General features: G+C 44.1%; 2 protein-coding genes across 14 annotated transcripts in view; one reads left to right on the top strand and one right to left on the bottom strand.

Annotated features, from left to right (window-relative positions):
- NCOA3 (nuclear receptor coactivator 3) overlaps positions 1-23,036 on the top strand; it is a 138,384-nt gene extending 115,348 nt beyond the window's left edge. For 3 of the 11 annotated variants that reach the window (XM_023251138.2, XM_023251139.2, XM_019826389.3), the window contains 13 exons: positions 242-633; positions 802-1,670; positions 2,891-3,026; positions 4,585-4,782; positions 5,712-5,969; positions 6,068-6,194; positions 7,236-7,407; positions 13,842-14,135; positions 15,993-16,097; positions 17,320-17,569; positions 18,653-18,827; positions 19,199-19,340; positions 19,646-23,036. In XM_023251138.2, the coding sequence (XP_023106906.2) occupies positions 242-633; positions 802-1,670; positions 2,891-3,026; positions 4,585-4,782; positions 5,712-5,969; positions 6,068-6,194; positions 7,236-7,407; positions 13,842-14,135; positions 15,993-16,097; positions 17,320-17,569; positions 18,653-18,827; positions 19,199-19,340; positions 19,646-19,657 (3,130 nt within the window). In that variant the 3' untranslated portion in view covers positions 19,658-23,036. Of the gene's footprint in view, positions 1-241; positions 634-801; positions 1,671-2,890; positions 3,027-4,584; positions 4,783-5,711; positions 5,970-6,067; positions 6,195-7,235; positions 7,408-13,841; positions 14,136-15,992; positions 16,098-16,365; positions 17,570-18,652; positions 18,828-19,198; positions 19,341-19,645 lie in introns of those variants that run through there. The other 8 variants (XM_023251146.2, XM_023251145.2, XM_023251142.2 and 5 more) reach the window with 8 other exon arrangements.
- Positions 23,037-23,557: 521 nt separating this feature from the next.
- The window catches only part of SULF2 (sulfatase 2), a 116,612-nt gene continuing 115,049 nt past the window's right edge, over positions 23,558-25,120 (bottom strand). For all 3 annotated transcript variants that reach the window (XM_045053515.1, XM_023251149.2, XM_023251150.2), the window contains one exon: positions 23,558-24,530. In XM_045053515.1, coding sequence (XP_044909450.1) covers positions 24,500-24,530 — 31 coding nt within the window. In that variant the 3' untranslated portion in view covers positions 23,558-24,499. The remainder of the gene's footprint in view (positions 24,531-25,120) is intronic.

Raw genomic sequence — 25,120 nt, 5'->3', positions numbered from 1 at the left:
TTATTTCTGAGACAGAGGAGACCGAGCACGAGTGGGGGAGGGGCAGAGAGAGAGAGGGAGACACAGAATCCAAAGCAGGCTCCAGGCTCTCAGCTGTCAGCACAGAGCCCGACGCGGGGCTCGAACTCACTGATCACAAGATCATGACCTGAGCTGCAGTTGGACATTTAACCGACTGAGCCACCCAGGCACCCCGCATGCTTATAATATTTTAGTGAAGGTTTGTCTTCTTTCTTTGCAGGGAACAGAATGGGTATAGACCAAATGCGAATCCTGTCGGACAAGGCATTAGACCTCCAGCAGCTGGATGCAACAGTTCGGTAGGCGGCATGAGCATGTCGCCAAACCAAGGCTTACAGATGCTAAGCGGCAGGCCCTATGGCTTGGCCGACCCCAGCTCCACAGGGCAGATGAGTGGGCCTAGGTATGGGGCTTCCAGCACCATAGCTTCAATGAACGCTGGGCCAGGCATGCAGTCCCCATCTTCCTATCAGAATAGCACCTATGGTCTCAACATGAGTAGCCCCCCACACGGGAGCCCTGGCCTTGGCTCCAACCAGCAGAACATCATGATTTCTCCTCGTAATCGTGGGAGTCCAAAGATGGCCTCACACCAGTTTTCTCCTGTTGCAGGTATTTGTGTTGGCATTTCCGTTTCTTTATTTTTAACTCTTCAGTAATCCTTCTCTTTTTATTATTCTGCTGCAATTCTTGTAAAGTCAGTTCATTTTATAATAAAGTGGCATTTTGTTACAGCATCTGATAGTCTTAATTCTTGCCTTAATTTTTCTCCACATCCAGGTGTGCACTCGCCCATGGGATCTTCTGGAAATACTGGGAGCCACAGCTTTTCTAGTAGCTCTCTGAGTGCTCTTCAAGCCATCAGTGAGGGTGTGGGGACTTCTCTTTTATCAACTCTGTCTTCACCAGGCCCCAAACTGGATAACTCTCCCAATATGAATATAAGCCAGCCAAGTAAAGTGAACAGTCAGGATTCCAAGAGTCCCCTGGGCTTGTATTGTGATCAGAATCCAGTGGAGAGTTCAATGTGTCAGTCAAATAGCAGGGATCACCTCAGTGACAAAGAAAGTAAGGAGAGCAGTATCGAAGGGTCAGAGAATCAGAGGGGTCCTCTGGAAAGCAAAGGTCATAAAAAATTACTGCAGTTACTTACCTGTTCTTCTGATGATCGGGGTCATTCCTCTTTGACCAACTCCCCCCTGGACTCAAGTTGTAAAGACTCTTCCATTAGTGTCACCAGCCCCTCTGGGGTCTCTTCTTCGACCTCTGGAGGAGTGTCCTCCACATCCAATATGCACGGGTCACTGCTGCAGGAGAAACACCGGATCCTGCACAAGTTGCTGCAGAATGGGAATTCACCCGCAGAAGTAGCCAAGATTACCGCAGAAGCCACGGGGAAAGACACCGGTAGTGCAGCGTCTGGTGTGGAAGGAAGTGTCAAGCAGGAGCAACTGAGTCCTAAGAAGAAGGAGAATAATGCACTTCTTAGATACCTGCTGGACAGGGATGATCCCAGTGATCCGCTCTCTAAAGAACTGCAGCCCAAAGTGGAAGGAGTGGACAATAAAGGGAGTCAGTGCAGCAGCTCCGCCGTTCCTAGCTCGAGTCAAGAGAAAGACGCTAAAATTAAGACAGAAGCAAATGAAGAGGTAATTTGTTCTATTTTCCAGCTTAGTCATTGTGGTTAATCCTTGCATTTCTGTGTTAGAAAGACAGTGTGTGACGTGCAAAACCTTATCTTCTATTTTAGGTTTATGTGATGGAAGTTATTCTTGAGCTGTCAGTTCTTTGTCATTCTTTTGGGCATCGTGAAGTGTAATGTGACGCAATTTGGAAATAACCAGATGTGGGTGTTTTAAAATGTGACTATAACTTGAACCAGTTAGTAGAGAATTTGGAAATTTTCATGGAGGTTTTGTTGTTGGAATGAGAAGGTTGGGTCATGTAATGGTATAGTAGAAAGAAATGGGGGAAAAGCTTAATGCGTTAAGTAACAGAATTTTGATTTTTACCTAAAATCATGTTTCCCTCTCTACAGGATCTCATTCCATATAAGCGTTTGTCAAACTCTGACTCCTCTGGGAGGTGTTAATATGCACCTGAGAAAATTAAAGTCTTGGGGAAGTCTTGCTGTTAGGATGTCTATTTAATTTTTGTTTAACCTAGTGCTCCAAATTTATGGACCAAGAGCTCTTTTTATTTTTATTTTATTAAAAAATTTTTTTAATGTTTATTTATATTTGAGAGAGAGAGACAGAGTGTGAACAGGGGAGGGATAGAGAGAGAAGGAGACAGAATATGAAGCAGGCTTCAGGCTGTGAACTGTCAGCACAGAGCCCGACGCGGGGCTTGGACCCATAAACCTCGAGATCATGACCTGAGCCGAAGTCAGATGCTTAACTGACTGAGCCACCCAGGCGGCCCCCCCCCCCCCCCCCCCCAGCCCTTTTTAAAGCATGCCTGTGAATCTTTTGTTGAATGTCAGCTTGTTGCCTTTGTTACTAATCATACTGGTTTTGGAAGGTATGTATAGAGGCAGGCCTCTCTGTCGGCTGATGATCCTGAGTAACACTAGCTCGAAAATACCTACGGTTTGAGAATTAAAGTTCTAGTGCAGATTTAAAAATGCCCCTGTTGTAAGCACTTCCAAACCCAGAGATTTATTTCAGTAGTTAAAACTATTCTTCATTTCAAGGAAGAAGATTTAGGGTGGGGGTCTTAGTAAGCTAGCCTTTAAGTTGGGCGTTACCATTTCCGGTAACTTGTATTTTACTTGTTCCCGTTTCATTTGTGTTCTTCTGATGAATGTGTATGCGTATATATCTAGTAATGCACACAGGTTAATTAAAAAAAACTTTTTTCCCCCCAGGGATCTGGAGATTTGGATAATCTAGATGCTATTCTTGGTGATCTGACTAGTTCTGACTTCTACAATAATTCCGTATCCACAAATGGTAGTAATCTTGGAACCAAGCAGCAGATGTTTCAGGGAACTAATTCTCTGGGTAAGAAAGAACTAGGTTTTATTCTTGCTGCATTTTTAACGTTTCTTCACACTTGTATGTATAGTTAACCCTTGAACAACACAGGTTTGAACAGCACATGTTCATTTACACACGTGTATTTTTTAAAAATAAATACAGTACAGTACTATAAACATTTTCTCATGGTTTTCTTAATGTTTTCTCCATTTTATTATGAGAGTGTAGTATATAATACATATGACATACAAAATATGTGTTAATTGACTTCTCAAAGTCTTTTGGTCAAAGTAGATAATTAGTAGTAAGTTTTTGGGGAATCAGAAGTTGTATGGATTTTTTACTGTGTTGGGGGCTTGGTGCCCCTAAGCCCTGTGTTGTTCAAGAGTCAGCTGTGCTCTTACACTGAGATTGGAATCTCAGCATTTTTTTTAAGAGAAAGAGGGCAAGCATGTGTGTGTGCGAGCAGTGAGGAGGGGCGGAGAGAGAATCTTAAGCAGCTTTATGCTCAGTGTGACGCAGGGCTCAATGTCATGACTCTGAGGTCGTGGCCCGAGTTGATGTCAAGACACTCAACCAACTGAGCCACCCAGGCGCCCCTAATTAGCATTTGTAAACTTCAAAATGCATACTCTACCTCTCAGTTTTGAATACTAATTCATAGTGCATATGTTTTAAAAAGCTTTCTGGACGTTTTTCTGTTTTTTAAAATTTCCTGTTTCTAATTAATATACCAGTAATCCTGGAACTTTTAGGAAAATGTTCATCATTGGTTGCTCCAGATGAGTACCAGGTACCTGAGCATCTATTTTTGTGAGGCATAGAGACTTAAAAAGCAACTAAAACTGTAGATAGAAGCCTGTCCTGTGACATTTATGGAACCTGGTTATCTAGCTGTGAGACTTCTTTAGTGTTTGCTGATTCTCCCTCAGCCTCTCTTCCACAGCTATGTGGTTTCCTCATTCATCAGTTTAACAAGGGTATATTACAAGTATCGATCAAAAAAGAATAATTCACAGTTATCAGGAATGGTGATTATTCATTTTCAATGGCACTGTTTCCTAAACTAAAATGGATAGATCAATCAAATGGATTGGAAACAGTAAAAAGTTAGGAAATTTTGTATTTCATTCCTTGTTTGACTAGAGGGCAACTTACCTGGTTATATTTAATTATAAAATTTTAAACAGAATCCACTTAAGAAGTTCCCTTAGGGAAGAACCTCTGGCAGTTTGAATGTTGCTAGCAGTTGTAGTATTAAGCGAAGCAGAACACAAATGACCGTATCAGGCTGCAGAATGATGCCCTAGTACAGCAGCCAGTGCTGGGATTCTTGTTTTCTACTGGATTTGGAATACGGGGTTTTTGTCGTTGTCGTCGTCTTCTCCTCCTCCTCCTCCTCCTCCTCCTCCTCCTCCTCCTCCTCCTCCTTCTTCTTCTTCTTTGTGTGTGTGTGTGTGTTTAGTGTTTATTTTAGTAAGAGACAGTCTTGTGTGGGTGGTGTTGGTATTGATGTGTTGTCCTTGATTACTTATGTACTGAATTGTCAGAGGACATTTTGTATTGTGTATCTGTGTTTCAGCAGGTTTGAGGAGCCCACAGTCTGTGCAGTCCATTCGTCCTCCGTATAACCGAGCGGTGTCTCTAGATAGCCCTGTTTCTGTTGGCTCGAGTCCTCCAGTAAAGAATATCAGTGCTTTCCCCATGTTACCAAAGCAGCCCATGTTGGGTGGGAATCCAAGAATGATGGATAGTCAGGAAAATTATGGCTCAACTATGGGTATGTTATTTCTAATAAGTATTTATGATTAAACTTTTCTTTTGGGAAAAGCAAATTTAGAATACTTAAAGCCATTTAAATAATTGGGATTAAGTAATAGGTTTATGAGTAACAGTAGCACAGTAGTTCTTTCATAAGTCTCCTTAATTTATTCTGTGGCCTGGTTATTTAAGCTCTTTAAAAAATATTTATTTATTTTGAGAGAAAGCGAGAGAGAGAGAGATTATGAGAATGTGTGCATGCGAGACACGAGCGAGTGGGGGAGGGGCAGAGAGAGGGAGAGAGAGGATCCCAAGCAGGCTCTCTGCTGAGAGCACAGATCCCGATGTGGGGCTTGATCCCATGAACTATGAGATCATGACCTGAGCTGAAATTCGCCTAATGCTTAACCAAACAAGCCACCCGGGCGCCCCTGGCTATTTAAACTCTTAAGGAAGCTTTCGGTCTGAGACCTTTTCTAACTTGTAATGAATACATGGCAACAGTTGCCTATCAAAATAGGTCTTTATTTATTTATTTATTTATTTATTTATTTATTTATTTATTTATTTAAAGTTTAATTTTATTTTTTTTAACGTTTATTAATTTTTGAGACAGAGAGAGACAGAGCATGAACGGGGGAGGGGCAGAGAGAGACAGGGAGACACAGAATCGGAAGCAGGCTCCAGGCTCTGAGCTATCAGCCCAGAGCCTGACCGTGAGATCGTGACCCGAGCTGAAGTCGGACGCTTAACCGACTGAGCCACCCAGGCGCCCCTCAAAAAATATCTTTAAAAAAATAGTCTTCATAGTTGGCCAGTCCTGTTTTTAGGATGACAAAGCTTTTATTTTATTTTTATTTTTGGTTAAGTTCATGTGTAATGACGGTACTTACACAGCAAGGATTTCATGATAATCTGGAAAGACGTAATCATTTCTACCTGTTTTAGGTGGACCAAACAGAAATGTGACTGTGAATCAGACTGCTTCCTCGGGAGACTGGGGCTTGCCAAGCTCAAAGACGAGCAGAATGGAGCCTTTGAGTTCAAACTCCATGGGAAGACCAGGAGCGGATTACAACGCTTCTTTGCCCAGACCTGCAGTGAGCGGCTCGATGCCCACGTTGCCCCTTCGGTCCGCTGGCATCCCAGGTGCGAGGCCGGCGTTGCCGCCACAGCAGCCGCCACAGCAGCAGATGCTTCAAATGCGTAAGCGTCCCCTTCGCCAAAAGAGAAAGTGAGATGACACGGGGCGGTGTTTGCTCTTGCCTTCTTTGAAAATGCATCCCCTCTTTTTCCTCCACCAGGGCCTGGTGAAATTCCCATGGGAATGGGGGTCAGTCCGTATGGCCAGGCAGCACCGTCCAACCAGCCGGGTTCCTGGCCAGATGGCATGTTGTCCGTGGAACAAGGCTCTCATGGGACTCAAAATAGGTGAGGCTTTATTATGGGACTCTGTAGAAGATGTTAGCATTGGATTATCTAGAATGCTCAGAGCACAGGAGCAAACCTGAAAGAGAATGAGAAAAACTCACTGTGACCGAGGTGCCTGGTTGCCACCTGGGCATTTCAGGGATGATGGTGAAAGTGCACCACAGCACTCTGTTTCTGTGAAACATTGTGTGTCTTCTGTTTTTGTTTAGCTTGATCAGTTACTCATTTGCATGAAAGAAGCCACCTGTCAGGGTCAGTTCTGTCTTTAGTTCTGTAATAAAGAAAAAATGGCTTGATCTGTTGGGGGGACAGTGGTGTAGCTTTGTGCTTTTATTAGCTTCAGTGCTTCTCTACCCAGTGGAGAACAAATAGCCTCACCACAGAATTTTTCCTGAGGCAGAATGAGTATCTAGGTCCATGCCCTTCTGATGTGTTGGAGGGCTATGGCACCTTATTGTGGGTAAATGGAATTTGTATTGTACTTGTTAACACGTGAGCTCTGTGGCCACGGGGAACAAAAAGTTATTTCGGCAGGTCCCAGGCTCAGTTTGCTGATGGTTGAACATTTGTGTTTTTTTCTTTTTTTCTGGTCCTTGGTGGGTTACTTCAACTTAACAAATATCATAACCGTGACCACCTCTGTTCTTGTATGATCTTGAGAATAGCACCCTGTTCCATCCCCCTCAACCTCTGCTGTCCCCTAAATGTGTAGGGATCTAGCAGTTACATTTGGTGGTGGGAGTGTGTGCTAGGCATGTGTAAGCTAGATGTGGTAGCTGTGGATGGCCTGGTGGCAGCTTAAAATTGTGGGCCTTCAATTTAAGTTTGGGGACATTTGCTCTTCTCTCTTAACCAACCAAGTTGGTTTATTGTTTCTACTTGTAATAATTAAGGTATTACTGTATATTAAAAACGTGTGTGGTTAGAGAGAGAGAGAGAGAGAGAGAGAGAGAGAGAGAGAGTGTGTGTGTGTGTGTGTGTGTGTGTGTGTGTGTGTAAGAGGAAAAGCACCACTGGCATTGATTGCAAGTCTCTGTTTAGGCCACTTCTTAGGAATTCCCTGGATGATCTTCTTGGGCCACCTTCTAACCTGGAAGGGCAGAGTGATGAACGAGCGTTGTTGGACCAGCTACACACTCTCTTGAGCAACACAGATGCCACAGGCTTGGAAGAAATTGACAGAGCTCTGGGCATCCCTGAACTTGTGAATCAAGTAGGTAGCATTAACATGGAAATGGAAGTGTGTATGTGCACACGTGTGTGCATGCATTCATGAAGCCATGGACAAGAATGCCTGTATGTGTATCTTTCCAATCACTTGTGTTACCTCACTGTGTTCACGGAGAGTGATGATTGGAGTTCCTAACCCTCACAAGCACTGTGCTGTGGCCCACGTGGATGAAGACACACATAGTGTGGACAAGCAAGTGGTGAAACAGATACAGAGCATGATTATTCTTTTAAATCTTTTTCAGTCTGTTGGGCAACAAAGGTGCTTGTTTTATTTATTTTTTTAAAGATTTGAGTAACCTGTACACCCACCGTGAATTTTGAACTCAAAACCCTAAGATCAGGAGTGTCATACTGAACCAACTAAGCCAGCCAGGTGCCCCAAAGATGTTTGTCTTAAATTGTATTTTGTTGATTGCAAGATAGAACGTATTTTATGTTTTTTTTTATATGTGTTTTAAAAATAGTTTTCTGATGGAGTTTTTCTTGATATGCAACAGTACGTTATTTATGTAGGTTTACTTATTGATTTATTGATTCTTTCATTTAACAAATATTTACCTTCTATATGCCAGTTAGTGTTAGAGGTTGAGGGGAAGTAGTGAGCAAACGAATTCCTGCTCCCGAAGCTCACATCCCATTGGACAGGCAAGCATCAGGCAAGGAGCCACCTGGATAGCGGCAGACGCGGTAGGGAGAGATTAGCAGGAAAGGCCTAGGACACTAGGAGACTATCGTAAAAGAACCTTTTCTTGGGGTGTGGACGGGGTGTCCAGAGTTTACTCTAAAAATGCCCTCTATCTGAGCTGCCATTTGAAGGCTGTTAACTTGTCTCCTACGTTTAAATCGTTTTCCCAGTTTCTTTTCAGTGGGGACTTGTTTGTAGTTTTGTTCTTTAGTTTAAAAGTGTTTGTGTTTTCAAGTCCAGGATGATGAGATGAAGAATTACTGGGGACTCGAGTGAACGGCCAGGAAAGCTTTTTCTGGGGAGATGGCCTGTAAGTTGATGTTTGAAGGGTGAGTCGGAGCCAGCTCAGAACACAGCGAGGGGAAGAATGTTCCATAAGGGGTATGGCTAACTCAAAGGTCCTCAGGCAGAAAAGGGCTTGGGGGTTCCACAAAGTGACTAAAAGTCCACGAGAGAGAGGGAGGGATTGCTGTAGGATGATGTTGGAGAGGAGAGGTCAGTGCAGGTTAGGTTCCACAAAGCCATCTTAAGGAGTCTTTCATTTTTCTGCTATATTGGGAAGACATAAAAGATTTTAAGCAGGGTAGTGAAGAGATTTGCTTTTCTTTTTTGTTACTTCTAATTTTAATTTTTTTTAAGTTCATTTATTTTGAGGGGGAGAGAGAGAGTTGGGGGGGGGAGGGGCAGAGAGAGGATGGGTACAGAAGATCCGAAGCAGGTTCTGTGTTGACAGCAGAGACCCCCATGTGGGGTCTCGAACTCATGAACCGTGAGAACATGACCCGAGCCAAAGTCGGACACTTAACCAACTAAGCGGTCCAGGCGCCCCTAATTGTTATTTTTGCCAAGTAATCTGTGTTTGTAACTTTGAAATGATACAGAAATATACTCTTTGAAGAATCATGCACATTTACCCTAGTCAGCGATAGTGAAACTCAGCTCTCTATTTTGGGAATATTCTAAGTAATATGCTTGTGCAACTGTCCTTCATCAACTTCAATCTGTATCTGTTGATTTCCTGATAGGATAGTTGACTGTGCATTCATAGTCCCTTATCTGAGAACTTGGGGCTCAGGAATTTTTGGATTTAGAAAGATCAAGTGGTTGTGTATGTGCCACATACTCTGTGATGCCCCTGGTGGAGTTTTGAGCAATATTGTAGTTTTAGGCAGTAGCCGGTCATCATACATGCTAATATTTTTATGGGAAAATAGTCACACCAAATGAGACATCTAGAGATTATGTATTGCTTCATTAAGTTCAGATCAAGTTTTACTATTAAATACATTTAGTGCAGATGAAAAATTGTGTTGCTTTTTTTAGAACTTTTTTTTTTTTGGATTTTTTTTTTGGAATTTCAGATAAATTGTGGATCTGTATTTAGCTCCCCTTTCTCCACATCCATACGCATTACATAGTACTCCCAGAATAATTATGTCTTTTGTTGTTAAATAGGTGGTCAATATTTATATTAATTTGACTCCTTGCTGAGCCAGGTGTAGTTTGTATAGGATTCTGGTTTTGGTTTGTCTGATTTTGAGTTAATTGCCCTTTTTTTGTTTGTTTGTTTTTTGTTTTTGTTTATTTATTTTGAGAGAGAGAGACAGAGACAGCATGAGTGGAGGAGGGGCGGAGAGAGGGAGAGAGAATCTCAAGCAGGCCCTGCACTGATTCGGGGCTCAAGTTCGTGAAACTGAGAGATCATGACCTGAGCCAAAACCACGAGTCAGATGCTTAACTGACTGAGCCAGCCAGGCGCCCCAGCTGCCTTCCTTTTTGATTTGCTTTGTTTTTACACATTTCTAATCCTTTCCAAATACTGCAGCGGAACTGTAAAATTTCTCGTAATTTTTTCTTCACGTATTCAGACACATTTTTAGGTAATTCTTCAGTTCCTTATTTCCCTCTTGTGATTCTCCGTTGGTCTGCTTTACTCTGTCCTGAGAGGCAGTTCTAGACGCTTTTCTGTGTCAGATCGCCCAGCTCTGGTCCCAAGTGGTTTTCCCTCTTGCTTTACTCCTTTGTTTTGTTGAAACACAGTTTCTGTTAATTTCTCCACTCCCACTGCATGGGATAAAGTCTGAAAATATCTTTTATTCCACTCTCCTGCATTAAATTTTGGGTTGAAAATAATTTTTTCTTAGCATTCTGAAAGAATTGTTTGACAGCTTTCTGGCATCCATTGTTGCCATTGACTCATAGTCAGTCTGATTCCTGTTTTTATGTGTGATTAGTTTTTTCTGTTTGGAATTATTCAGGAACTTTTTCTCTGAAATTGCAGGAAGCCTTATCTTGGTATGGGCCTTGTTTCATTCATTCTGCTGTATATCAAGTGCACAGATAATCTTTTTGGTTTGGGGGCATTTGCTGTGTCCTGTCTTTTTTTTAACTAGTGAGTTTTGTTTTCAGTTCTTAATACACTAGTGTTTTCAGTTTTTTAAATATAATTTGTCAAATTGGCTAACGTACAGTGTGCCCTTGGTTTTGGGGGTAGATTCCCATGGTTCATCAGTTACTTACAACACCCAGTGCTCATCCCAACAAGCACCCTCCCCAGTGCTCATCACCCATTTTCCCCTCTCCCGCCCGCCCCTCCCCCCGCCATCCACCCTCAGTTTGTTCTCTGTATTTAAGAGTCTCTTGTGGTTTGCCTCCCTCCCTCTCTGTTTGGTGACTCGTGAGTTTTAATTGCATTTATTAGTAATGAGGCTGAACATTAGTAAAGCTTACAGACATGACATTTGGTATCATTTCTTTAATAATTTTATCTCTTCTGTTTTTTTCTTCTTGGATGTTGATTGACATGTTGGGTATGACACTGAGTCTCTGTTTTTTAATCTCTCTTTTTCTTGTCTCTGAGTAACGTTTTATTTGAGTCACTTTCATGTTGAAAGCTGTCTTCATCAGATATCTGGTCGATCCTTGGCTATCTTTTTATATTTAGGTATGATGTATTAAAAAGGATCAGTCGTCACTGAAAGTGGTTGGTCAGGGGCTGGCCCTTTTATTTCAGGACTCCCCAGAGTTCAACATGTAGAGCCATTGATGCATCTCCCCTCCTACTCCCACTTGACAGTTTTTCTCACCTGGGAATTTATTACCTGATTGTATTTTGGGAACTAGGCTGGGGGTGCGAGTAGATGATACCATAGTATTAAGATATAAAATTATAAAAATAAAAATTTTACTAGAAATCATAAATAAGACTTCCTGTTTTCAGGCTCTGCCTACCCTTGCCCTCTGCTGTGCCTGGTGTCCCAGAACTGAGGTTGCCGAGGGAGTAGGTGGGAAGTACGGCCACGCAGCTGTGCGGAGTTGGGGGACAGGTGGAGGGCAGGGAGGTGGCTGCCCCCTGCTCTCTGCCCAGATTCCTCACCAGTCCCGTTTGAGCACTTTGCCTGAGCCTCTGCCGTCCCAGTGGAGCCTGTCGTTGGCTCGGTGTCTTATGTGTGTTTTTCTCCACAGACACGTTAGTGCCTTCTCTCTCTCTCTCTCTCTCTCTCTCTCTCTCTCTCTCTCTCTCTCAATTTTCTAATGTTTTATTTATTTTTGAGAGAGAGAGAGAGAGGAAGAGAGAGAGAGAGAGAGAGAGTGTGAGACACAGAATCCGAAGCAGGCTCCAGGCTCTGAGCTGTCAGCACAGAGCCTGACTTGAGGCTCGAACCCACGAACCGCGAGATCATGACCTGAGCCAAAGTTGGACACTTACTGAGCCACCCAGGTGCCCCGGTGCCTACTCTCTTGAGTTGGTTACTCCTCTCTTTTCCTGTCTTGCAAATACCTGTTGAAATATTTTATCTTGTTGCCTTCCTTATTCTCATTGTTTTGTGGATAAATACTACCTTTTAAATTCTTCGCTGGTATTTTAGTAGAGTTAGCAAGAGAAAGGAGGTAAATATGCATGATCGATCCATGTTTTACTTACAGTGTGATTTACTTTATAGAAAGATATTTCAGATGGCTCTCTAGGGAGGGGAATTGGTATGAGGGGACGGAGTAGACACATAGATGTCAGTTACTACAAGAGTCCAAGAAAGTGTCTTAGAGAGGGTCACAGCTGTGGAATGGAAGAAGGGAAGGATGCATAATGTGTCCTGGAAGAAAACTGACAGGACTTGGTGGACCGTGTATGCACACACATGCTTGGAAAGGGAAGGGGGGCACCTGGGTGGCTCAGTCGGCTGAGCGTCCGACTTTGGCTCAGGTCACGATCTCACAGTTCGTGAGTTCAAACCCTTCATCGGGCTTGCTGCTATCAGTGCAGAGCCTGCTTCAGATCCTCTGTACCCCTCTCTCTATGCTCCTACCCTGCTCACGCTCTTTCTCCCAAAAATAAAACATTAAAAAAGGGGGGAGAATGTGAGGATTCCAGATTGCTGGCTTTAGTTCTGGGCAGATGGTGTTGTCATGTTGCCATGAGGGAAGATTGGAGGAGAATTGGGTCTTTTGGGCGAGGGACTCTTTGGAACCACGACCGGTGTTTTCTACACGTGAAGTCTGAGATGCCTGAGACATCCAGGTAAAGATGTTAAGTAGCCATCTGCGTAAGCAGAATTAGAACTCGGAGACACTTGAGCCGGAGGCAAGTTCAGCAGTCGTCACTAGTAGATGAGACCAAAATAGAAAATGTAATGAGAGGAAAAAGGTCTGAGGACTGAACCCTGATGAACTCTTAACGTGCCTCCAAAGGGGAGATCAGGGGGGTAGGGAGGTTGAGGGTGGTGTCACCGTCACAGTGGGGTGAAGTGTGTTTTGGGACGAGACTGTTGCCTGCATACTTGGCCTTCTGTGCCCGTGGATAGGACGGTAAAGGTGAATGCAGTATCTGACAGGCTCTTCTTGTCTTAGCGTGGCAGCTCTTCCCTCCTGCGGAATTCTTTTTTAGAACATTTTTTAATGTTTATTTTATTTTTGAGAGAGACAGAGACAGAGTGTGAGCTGGGGAGGGGCCGAGAGAGAGGGAGACACAGAATCCGAAGCAGGCTCCAGGCCCTGAGCTGTCAGCACAGAGCCCGACGCGGGGCTCAAGCTCATGGCTCGAGATCATGACCTGAGCCGAAGTCGGATGCTTAACTGACTGAGCCCCCCAGGCGCCCTGGAATGTTTGTGTCACTGCTTTTTCTGTCAGCTGCTGGACTTTATTTTGGAGACATTTTTAGCATGCAGAGAGGTGATGCCGGCACATAGCAGGCACTTACAAATCTTGTTGAATGAATGGGTTTCTTAACAGTCCCTCCGGCCTGTTAAGGCCAAATAGTAGCGAATGACCACCTTTAGGTTTTGTGTGTGCAGCTAGCAATAGCCACGGGGGATATGAGCTTCTGTTGATTTGCCCTGTCTCTACCAAAATCACTTCTAACCACTGTCAAAAACATTTTTGTACGAAATTGTGTGGGAATTAATTGATCCCTGTGGTTTTAATTAGTTTATTTTGTACTTGGCTTGGTCTGTGTTGGTACAGAAATGTGGTCTGGAACAAATAGTCTTTCTCCAGATACTTGAGTGTCCATGTGAGACTTTGAGCTAGGCACTAGGACACATCTGTGAAAAGATGGGTCATGATCTGGATTCTTACAGAACTTCAGACAAGAAACTTGATTTTGCCTTTGGAATTCTGTGACATCCTTGTTCGTATGCATTGACTTTATGTTTTACCTTCCTTGGAGCATTTGATTTCTGTCACTTTCTCAGATGTACTTCATTGTTCATTTATGTGTTTAATGTTTTAGGGACAAGCTTTGGAGTCCAAACAGGATGCCTTCCAAGGCCAAGAAGCGGCAGTAATGATGGATCAGAAGGCGGCATTATATGGGCAGACGTATGCAGCACAGGGGCCTCCAATGCAAGGAGGCTTTAATCTTCAGGGACAATCACCATCTTTTAACTCCATGATGAATCAGATGAGCCAACAAGGCAGTTTTCCTCTGCAAGGAATGCACCCGCGGGCCAATATCATGAGACCTCGGACAAACACCCCCAAGCAACTCCGAATGCAGCTTCAGCAGAGGCTGCAGGGCCAGCAGGTAACCAGCTGTCCCTTGTCAACTAAAAGTCCTTTTGTTTCGACTTCTCTGTAATGTTTTGTTTGTATAGATGTTCCTTGTTAGGGAGCGGTCCTGTGGGAGTTGGATAAGATTGTTCTGTTGTACAGGTTAAAAAGTAAAAAAATGTCAGGATTGCCCTTGGGGGAGAAGAGTATTTCTTGATGGCTTCATTAGTTTTAGAGATAGATGATTGTTTTTTAAAGTTTATTCATCTTGAGAGAGTGAGAGTGAGTGGGGGGGTCGTGGGGGGCGGGGGCAGAGAGAAAGAGAGGGAATCCCAAGCAGGCTCTGTGTTGTCAGTGCAGAGAGCCTGATGCAAGGCTCAGACCCACAAATCATGAGATCGCGACCTGAGCTGAAATCAGGAGTCAGACGCTTGACTGACTGAGCCGACCAGGTGCCTTGAGGTAGATGATTTCTATTTTATTTATTTATTTATTTACTTACTTATTTACTTATTTTGAGAGTGTTCATGTGCACATGTGCTCCCACACACACGTGCATATGCACACACACAGTGAGGGAGGGGCAAAGAGAGGGAGAGAGTGAATCCCGAGCAGCCGTGCTGTCAGCGCGGAGTCCGACGTGGGGCTTGATCTCAGGAACTGCGGGATCATGACCTGAGCCGAAATCAAGACTTGGACGCTCAGCTGAGCCACCTACAAGCCCCATGATTTGCGCATTCTTTTTATGGAACCTCTGCTTTCTAGGTGTTTTGTGAAACTTGAGCTTTCTTAACATTCTAAGATAAGATTTCCCTTTTTTATTGTTTCCTTAATGCCCGACAAATCTTTTAACATTTAATTACTTACATTGTTTGTGCTGAGTTAGTGAATGTGGCAGAACGGAACCATGTAAGCAGCTGAGTGAGTGAGTGTGGAGTCCAGCGAGCCACAGACTGTGCTAGTGCCTTCCCACTCCTAAAAGTCAGCGTGGGTACCCTGAGAAGTTGTGCTCATACGTGCATGGTATCATTTGGCTTTTCACCCCTTCTTTCCTCTAAAAGTTACCTGGGAAAAGCTAATAGAAGAGGAAGTTCATTCAGTATTAGTTTGAGCAAGTTAAAGCTATTTCCCTAATGACCTAAATAATTCTAGGGAAAAAATCTCACTTTATGAATCCTTCGAGTTTCTTTTGAAGATCGTCTTTTTTTTTTTTTAATGTTTGTTTATTTTTGAGAAAGTGAGCGCCTGCGCAGAAGCGAGGGAGGCGCAGAGAGAGAGAGGAAGCACAGAATGTGAAGCAGACTTCAGGCTCTGATCTGTGGCTCGAACCCATGAACTGTGAGATCATGACCTCAGCCAAAGTCAGGGGCTTAACTGACTGAGCCACCCAGGTGCCCCAAAGATCGTCTTTAAGCTGCACAATTACACTTTTCCTTTTCCTCCTGATGCCAAGTAAAGCTTCAAATGCTTGCCAAGGACTTTTCAGCCTGAACTTTTTTGAACACAGGGCTTGAACTCACAACCCTGAGATCAAGACCTGAGCTGAGATCGAGTCAGACGCTTAGCCGACTGAGCCACCCAGGTGCCCCCCCCCCCTTTTTTTTTTAAGATTTTACATCTTTAAGTAATCTCTACACCCAACGTGGGGCTTGAATTTAGAACCCTGAGGTCAAGAGTTGCATGCTCCACTGACTGAGACAGCCAGGCTGCCCTCAGCCTGAACTTGTTTTGAAGTGTGGAAGCGTGCAGGTTCCGTGTAGATGTGACGTGACCAGGTTAACGGGTTGGAGGTGGCATCGTGACCTCTCCGGGTGGTGCCGAGGGTTTGGAAAGCTGTTTGGGGCTCATCGACATAGTCCACTTCCATCCTAACCAGCCTGTCTCTCCCCAGTTTTTGAATCAGAGCCGTCAGGCATTGGAAATGAAAATGGAAAACCCCACTGCTGGGGGTGCTGCGGTGATGAGGCCCATGATGCAGCCCCAGGTAAATCCCCAGGTGAGAACAGACCTCTCCAAGTGTATTGCTGTGGGGCCTGCTCCACGATTGGCCCTCAGTAAACGTGTGTTACAGCAAGTTTCTGATGTAAGAAATCATTCCACGATCTCCTCACACTCCCTCTTCCGTTCTTCTGTCTTGCTGGTGATGAGGAAGAGTCAGGAGGAGAGGTTTTTTTTTTTATTAAAACTGCTATTTTGTGTTTGCTAATTAATTCCCTTTGTGATCATTTGCTGTGTTGTGAAAACAGCTATCACTTACTTTTTAGGAATTCAGTAAATCTGGAAACTTCTCTTTGTTTCTGGGTTTTGAAACCACGTGCTCGCTGGGTAAAATCTGAGGTTATAAGAAGAAAATAAATAATACATAATCCTACTCTCAAGGATCACCTCTGAGATGACCTGTTTCCCATAGTGGGAAGGATGATGTTCAAGTTCTCTGTACCTCCAGCCCAAGGTGGAGACTGTTCTACGGTATTGTGCACGAGGCAGATGACCACCCGGAAGTCCTCTACTGTGGTTAGAAATTCTGTTCATAATTACTGTAGAGAAACAACCCACTGTGAAATGCCCAGTATTTACTGTCTTAAGCCTACTTGGAAGTACTTTGATGATAACACAGTTTGAGTAAGCTGAGTTAGGGTGCCCTCCGAAAAGATGAGTTTGCTTTTTGGAGATGTTCTCTTCCAGCTGATGGGGCCCAAATCAGCTCTTTGGTTCTGGGCTTGGACCACGTACCTCCGGACCCTCCAGACCGCTGCTCCTAACCCTCCGTCTCTCCCTTCAGAAGCTTTAAGGAGACTATACAGGCCCTTTCTGGGGTAGATTCCTGCTTACCGGAGGGTAACCCCATTCTTTTGGGGAGTGCTCTGTTGTGCCTCCCCTCCTCCTGCACTCTTACTGCTGCCTTTTTCCTTCTTGTAGTTTTATTTCATATTTTCTGAAAAGTTTGTCCTCACATTCTACCCTTCAGTGTTCTCTCACTTTGAGAAATGTTTTCTGTGTTAAAGCTTGACGACTCGCCCGAACAATTTCCAGGTCCCTGTTCTGCACCTCGCCGCCTCACCGGAACGCCTTTATCGTGATGAGAACCGTGCATTTTTCCTTTTTTGTGAAGAGAGGCATCGGGTGATTTTTCGCACCTCATGTATTGTGGTGGTACTACATGTATGGAACTGGCTGGTTCTGGCTCTGTGTAATTACATTCTCTTTTGGGGTATCAGCAGGGTTTTCTTAATGCCCAGATGGTTGCCCAGCGCAGCAGAGAGCTGCTCAGTCATCACTTCCGACAGCAGAGGGTGGCCATGATGATGCAGCAGCAGCAGCAGCAGCAGCAGCAACAGCAGCAGCAGCAAACCCAGGCCTTCAGCCCACCCCCCAACGTGACCGCTTCCCCCAGCATGGATGGGGTCTTGGCAGGGCCCGTGATGCCACAAGCCCCTCCCCAGCAGTTTCCATACCCGCCAAATTATGGTAAATTTGACAGCGAGAATGTCTTCCCCGGAGTGACATTACTAAGGTCATAAGATTCATAGGTCTGTTGCATGTTAAACACAAAATCCTATTTACTCCCTCTGTTAGTCACAAGGAAGACAGAATTAACTAAAAACAACAGAACAAAGGGTATGGTGACCGATGAGGCAGACAAGGGACAAGCAGAGGCCGGATCAGATGAAGAGTTTTGGTGATATTCTGAAGGCAGTGGGGAGTCACTGAATGTTAATAGACATGTTTGCACTGGGGAAAGGTCATCGGGCCTGTGAGGCATGTCCGTTAGAAGGCGAGAAGAGAGTGGAAGAAGGGAGGACAATTAGAGCACCCCAAACAAGAGATGATGGTCATGCAGCATCACAGAGGTGGTAGTCCAAATGGAGAGAACCTGATTCGTTGAAAGAAACACACCAAAATGTTTCTGGTGGTGCACAGGTGATTGTAACTGAGGTAGATGTTCTATCAAGGTTAAGCATTTTTATTTTTTTTCAGCTCCCCACGTCTTGATTTGGAAGAAAGACAACACCTCCCCCCCCCCCCCCCCCCTTATGTCTCAGTGTGGTAGAACCCTACAGTCTGAGCACTTGGCCACAAAGGAGTGATGGGTGGGCTTCTGGGTTCCTCTCCTTGGTGACTTGGGTGTATTAATTACAATAATACACATTACCTTTTCAGGTCAGTCTTTGAGAGAGACTAGGAACATGGTAGGAACGGGGATAGAGGTATCTTTTGGGGAAATCATATTTTCAGTGCACTCCTGCCAGCTTGGGACAGAGGGACAGTGATGTGAACAGCAGGAAGCGGCATCCCTTTCACACAGAAATGTCCGTGAAGGAACAGCTCTTCAGGTGACCCAAATGCTTTCTGCAGTGAGCCCCTTCCTCCAGTCTTGGTGGGAAGCAAGAGGAATTGGCAGGCAGCATCCTGTGGCACTTTACATCTTGTCTGTCTTACGTTCCCCCACGTTTAGAAAAGAACATAAAGCTTCTATAGACAGTTGATACTCTAAGGAAGATACCATTTTAGCATTATAATTTCTGCTTTTTCTTCTTTTTTTTTTTCGAGGGATGGGACAACAGCCAGATCCGGCTTTTGGGCGAGTGTCTAGTCCTCCCAATGCAATGATGCCCTCAAGAATGGGGCCCTCCCAGAATCCCATGATGCAGCACCCTCAGACCGCGCCCATGTATCAGTCCTCGGAAATAAAAGGCTGGCCATCAGGAAACCTGGCCAGGAACAGGTGAAGAACAGAGACTTTAAAAGCCATTCACATTCTAGTGCCCAGAAATTCAGGAAATTAACCTCTGCATTTTTCTGTGTGGATGGAGAGATCAAAAGCCTGTGTGGATGGAGAGATCAAAAGGCCTGGGTTCATCTTAGAAAGTGTGGTATTTGGCTCATCCATTTTGAGGCTTCTTCCTCCCCTACGCATGCCTAGGAAGCTTTGATTGCACACAGCTGTGAAACCTAGAAGGCAGGCAGTCAGGGTATCTTCTCTCCCTCCTGTTCTCTGCTTAAGTACAGCAACATTTGACAGTTGTGATGGTCTCTGCGTGCATGTCTGGTGTTACTAGAATGAGCCAGGAGGTAATTTCACACTTCTTTTTACAGCTCCTTTCCCCAGCAGCCGTTTGCCCACCAGGGGAACCCCGCAGCATACGGTATGGTGCACATGAATGGCAGCAGTGGTCCCATGGGACAGGTGAACGTGAACCCCATGCCCATGTCTGGCATGCCCATGGGTCCTGATCAGGTATGGGGCTCTAGCCTGAACTTTTCTCAAAAAATTTTTCCTTTTCTCTTGAGAGAACCCAAACTTCAACTGTAATCTAAAGGTCTGCGGCAGATTTTTAACTTGGGCGTACAACTCAGAACTACAGTGGTTGAAAAAACTTGTGGTTTGAAGGCATTGGGCCATTAAATATGTTTTCGGTAATGTGAGATCTAAGGAATTGGAGTCAGCCAGAGTCAGGTTGCAGGCCATCGTTATAGACCTATGGATTCTTCTGTGTTGTGCAGAGCCTCTGTTTTACTCACGTGTCTTCTGGTTGCTAACAGAAATATTGCTGACACTTCTACACCTCCAAGGAAGTCACTGTAGAAATGACACTGCACTAGAACTATTGGAAGTAAAGAATCGTCCCACGCACCTGCCAGCTCTGAAGAGGGAACCAGCTTTGATCTCTGTGAAGGGTATTCCAAGTGATGTCGTTGGAGCAGGACTGGGTTTGAAATTGAAGTGCGATGTCTACCTGTATTTTTCCTTCCTCTGTGTATCATGGGATTCAAAACAAATATTTTTTTGACATTCTGCCTCTTAGGGATGTGATTCTGGAGGTACGGAGTGTTACTGATCACAAAACTCTGCTGTGTCCCTTCTTTCTGCCTGTCAGTGTTTCAGATAAACGTGGGTGGGCTAGAGAACACTGGAGAAGTACGGCGAGATTAGGATGTCTGGTCTCTCTAGTGGCAGTAGCAGGTAAAGAGCACAGCCCCAGCCCTCCCGTGTTCTTGTCGCTACCAGATACTCCGTGTTCCCACCCTCTGTCCTGAGAAGTTGGCTTGTCCTATAATGATTGTGTTGAGTTGCTCCAGTCCTGTTCTTGGTTGTCCTGGACTTTTTCCTAAATAGGAATTTCCTCTGTCCCTAACGTCCTAGAATACTTCACCTCCAGGAACTGTCCTTGATGTCCTATGGTTTTGCAGAAGGGGAAATGACAGTATTTAATTGCAGCAGTAGCAGTTTTTTCACATGCTAATGTGCAGCTGAGTGCACTTTATTTAAAAAGTAATGGATACATGCAATATTCTGGAGGTCTTGAGGAATGGCGAACCACATTCCCGCCCTGTTTTTGTCTGAACGAATCAGTTGGACGAGAACTATGATTGTTTTGTCGTCGTCGAGAGTACCCGTGTCACCCTTTGCCTATATGGTAGAGCAATAATGCTTTTTGAAAATAAACTGCAGAAACCCAAGGCCAGGTACTGCATTCTGAATCAGAATTTTGCAGTGTTTCTGTGAATAGATTCTCTTTTGTAAATACGATCTTTAAGATATTGTATTATGTAAAATATGTATATACCTTTTTTGCAGGTCACGGCAACTCATTTTTACAGAGTTTGTGAAGCTAAATATTTAACATTGTTGACTTCAGTAAGCTCAGTGTGGTGAGGCTGCAAACAGAAGAGACAGCCCCTGAATTTTTTGGCCTGGGGGAGGGGGGGCAGTGGTCTGCAGCTCCCCCCTCCCCCCCCTCCCCGCCCCCCTAGTGTTAGATGGTTCCCTATCAGTCTCTTAATCTTAAATGCTTTCGAAAAAGATCATTTGTTTAGATGTAGGCATTTTCAACTTGTCTTTTAAATTCCTCTACCAGAACTAAGCACTTTGTTAATTTTAGGGGAAAGAATAGATAGGGGGAAATAAACTTTAAAAAAAAAAAATCAAGGATTTTAAAAGATCAAGCGATTTAAAAAAGAATCTTGGATTTTAAGCGGTCCATAAATTAATAGCAATTCATAGTATTTTGTTTTTTAATCGAAATACGTTGCCTTTCATCGGTTGTAGGAGTTTCTGTAAGGTTTTGGTTGCTAGGACCCAAATCCCACATTGAGATCTCAGGGGTTGAACCCTTGATGTGTGGTTTCCGGTGTCTGCTTGGCTGTCTGTCTCATCACTGAGATGTGTTCTCGTCCCTGAGAACTAGAGGAGAGACACGGTGGTTCCTTAGGGAGCTCAGCCTCCAGGACAGCCAGGTCGTTGAGCTCCAGAGCTGGAGTCCAGCAGAGCGAGTCCCTTTGCACCCGCTGCCCCTGCCCCTTTTGTGCTGTTGTCAGGCTTTGACTCTTGTTTTAGTCCGTTGGGGATAGAGAAAAAGTCCATTTAATTCCTTCTATCTGGTTCACTTTATTAGCTTCAAATAGCTGAGGTGAAATTGGATTTTAAAAATGTCTTGTGAATTTCAAAGGTCTCTGCTAGCTTTGGTGTCAATTTCCTAGCAATAACTGAGAGCCAGTTCACTTTTATTTTATTTCATACGTGTTTAGGCAATTTTTCTAGGTGTCTCTGAAGGTAAGATCATTTCATTTCTTTGATTTCTGTGTTAAGTAAAACCTGTATTTCCAGAACCACCAGTGGAATAGATTTGGGTTTTACACCGTCTCCCCCACCACCCGGTTAAAAATAAATCTAAGATTGTAAATCCATCAACTTCCATCATAGTGGCCTGTACTTTTTAGATAACACATTCTCCTGTCTGGAGACAGAGGCGTAGCTGAGTAAGAGTCTGTCTTAATAGTTACAGCCGTGTCAGGTATCTGAACTTTTCTCGTTTAAGTCATGGGTGCGTGGGGAGAAACAGAATGGTGCTCTTACCTTTCTTGACTTTTAAAAAGTTAAAAAAAAAAAAAAAGTTTTTTGATTCTTTTCCTCAGTCCCAGCTCCAGGCTAACTGCAAGGCAGCACCCCTTTTATATGGGAAAAAAAGAAAGTTTATTATAAGTTTTTATATTTTCTACTTGTTCATTTTATTGGTGCAAACTTAAGAATTTGATCTTTCTTTTAATAGATGCTGTCTTTTGAAATAATTTGTTTTTACCTTTATTGCCCTTTTATCTTTTTTGGATAATTCTCTTTGTACTCTGGCTGCCTACCTCTCCTCACCCCTACCCCCCCACTTTTTTAAACCTTGGTATCCGTTTCATCTGCTTTTAGAATGTGTGATATTTCCAGTACCTACTTTTTTGCTGAATCCAAAGATATATAAATATAAATATATATATATATTTTATAAAGATCAAAATGATATAAAGGAGACACGTTTCTTCCTTTAAGAAAACAAATAGAAATTCATTGTGAATGTTCATATTATGCCACTTTTCTAAATTGTGCATCTTGATGGAAAGGTGTAAATATCAATCACCAGGACTGCTTAGTTAATTGGTATTTAATATCTAGGTGAGTTGGGGGTGTGTGGGGGGGGTAGTACAGAACATACGTGCTTGCCGTCTGGATGGACTGCCCGTTGTCCATATGCCTGTCTGGTTCCAGGAGTTTGATTCACAAGTGGGGGTATCACAGGCATGAAGCCTGTAGGACAAAACCCTTGCTTCAGGAGGAACAGGAGTTGCTGTTCAGCTCGGAGGCCAACTGTGTAACAATAAGGAGCAAGGTGGTTTTTTTTTTTTCTTCTCTCTCTCTCTCGCCAATGTGTGGAATTTCAATGATGGAAAGGTCTTTCTGAGAGCAATATTTAAAATTCTCAGGAATTGACGTATAGTATTGAGAATGAATTTAGTTTCAATCAAGTTTACATTAAATGTTGGTTTTAAAAATCTGAATCATTCTTTACACTGCAAAGAATACAGACCACATGGGATAACTTATGAGATGGACTGCTTTGCTGATCATTTCGGATGTCACTGTAAATAAAGGTTTCTATTTAAAATTGAAGCCCAAGGGCTTGTCTCTTTGTTTCTTTTTAAAGTCTCTATTCGATTCAAGGGGAAAAGAGAAGGTTAAAGAATCCTGTTTCAAATAATCGTAGCAGTCTCTCTAAGGTTAACAGAACTCTTGAGAAGCATGGAGCTGCCCTTCTCAAAGGTGAGCACTTCGGGGTCATTTCCACTGTCTGGTGAGAAGTATGTCACATTGGGTGGTGGCTGAAGAGGGTCCTCCTGTGTCTCGCCCCTGGCCTCTGACCGCTACCTTCTCCAGGCTACACTAGCTGGTGCACAGAGAGGGGTTGGTTAGGGTGAATCGCTTTGCCGTCGATTAACATTTTTTAAAGAATGAGGTCCTAAAGCCAGTGTAATGCGACACTTACCTGTGAGGTCCCTGAAGTAGGGTCAGTTGTCATTAATTTACGCCCATCTATTCCCCCTCTAAAAAACCCAAGGTGTCTCCTTTGAAAAAGGTGTTGACCGGTAGTATCTTGAATGCTTTTTTTAAAAAAACCAAACACACCAAAAAACTCCCAAGAACGGCCTTTTACAAAATGTCAAAGGTTACCTCATACCAACTGCTGGTCGTTGGCTGGGATTTTGAACATTGTATGACAATACTTAGACTACAAAATGTCTTTACAAACACAATTTTGTGAAAACCGGGGACATACATCGACTTCACTTCTTTTCAGTACTTTGAAAAACATCAGTTCTGGGACAGATAACAAAGAAATACTAGGAGAAACGGTATCTGGTCGGGAACAGAAATGTCCACAACGGCCGAGGGGTTTTCTTCACTGGCCGCAGAGCGTTTATTGACAGCACAACTCTGGAAAATTGCGTTTTCTTACTAGATTCCCCTAAGAGTTCCCACGCTGGTGGCATGTAAATAGTCACATATGTACAGCGAAGTCCGTTTCTTCAGAGGCGACCTGGTTTGTGGTGCTAAATAAAAGTCCCTTCTTTTGTGCTGTTGACTCGGCCGTCAGCTCTGCACCACTCCCAGTGTCTGCAGGTTGCTCCTGTCCTGCTTTCTTTGTCTTCGTCCTTCTTTGTGACAAACTAAAAGAGGAGGAGGGTTTAAAACAGGGTTTTTCTTCCCCCATGATTTAAAGAAACAAAAACAAGAAAAAAAAACTCCAGTGACTTTCACCGTTGGGGGAAGTTTCCAAGAAAATCTCTTTTTCCCTCGTCAGCCTCTCAGAGAGGGTTAGTGGTGACCGTTTGATATGAAAATGCATTTTGTGCAGCTGGTGAGGTATAATCCAAAGCAAAAGCAGGGCAAAAATGGGCTTCCTGAAGTTAGCTACTCCCGACAGTTCTCTTCCAGAGTGTGCCGTGTTGACTGAAAGCAAGTCCTGTGAGCGCAGGCGGCCCGGCCAACGGCGCAGGCCCGCCTGAGACTGTCCGCGGTTTTCATCGTCTGTACGATCAGGTGGTGCCTCTGGTTTGGAGGCCCTCGTGTGCTTCTTAACCTTCCCAGCCTTCCCACAGCTGTCCCCTGTAGAACAAAGCAAACTCCTCTTAGCGTCTGATTAAGAAGCCCAGAGGCGGCGTGACACAACGATCAGCCCTGAAGCCTAGAACCCTCTGCTTCAAGGATGTGGCTGCGGGGGAGGACCCTTCGAGACCCCTCAGAATGGGCTTGCTCCCACCCGGTCATCCAGACTTTTGGCTCTGGGCTCACACGCTGGTAAAGGCACTGAGGACATTCAGATGTAGACCTGGCAAATGCTGAGCTGGCCCGTCGTCCTATTAGAGCTACAGAGGGGGGTTTATAGGCATATAAAGGAAGAAGGAAAAAACAGACCAGAAGTTGCAAATGGCAGTGCACCAAGGGGGTCTGTTTGCCTGCCTGGCAACTTAACATCAAATGAATTGCCAATGTTAACAAAAAATCTTGACCCGTAACTGCGTTTTTGGATTTTCATGATGAATTAGAGGGTTCAAGCCGCCTCCCATCGGTGCTGCTCCCCTTAGACTAGAGGTGACCTTTCTAGGCTGCCAGTCTCGGCCTTCTACCAGCCTCTCTGGCGCTGGAGAGCGATGTTGTGGCCTGGATATTTCAGGTGTCCTCTAGTGAGGCCGCCC

This window comes from Felis catus, chromosome A3 (assembly GCF_018350175.1).
Source record: "Felis catus isolate Fca126 chromosome A3, F.catus_Fca126_mat1.0, whole genome shotgun sequence".
NCBI classification, from domain to species: Eukaryota; Metazoa; Chordata; class Mammalia; order Carnivora; family Felidae; genus Felis; species Felis catus.
Note: the sequence above shows the minus strand (reverse complement) of the source record. Positions and strands in the feature narration are given on the sequence as shown.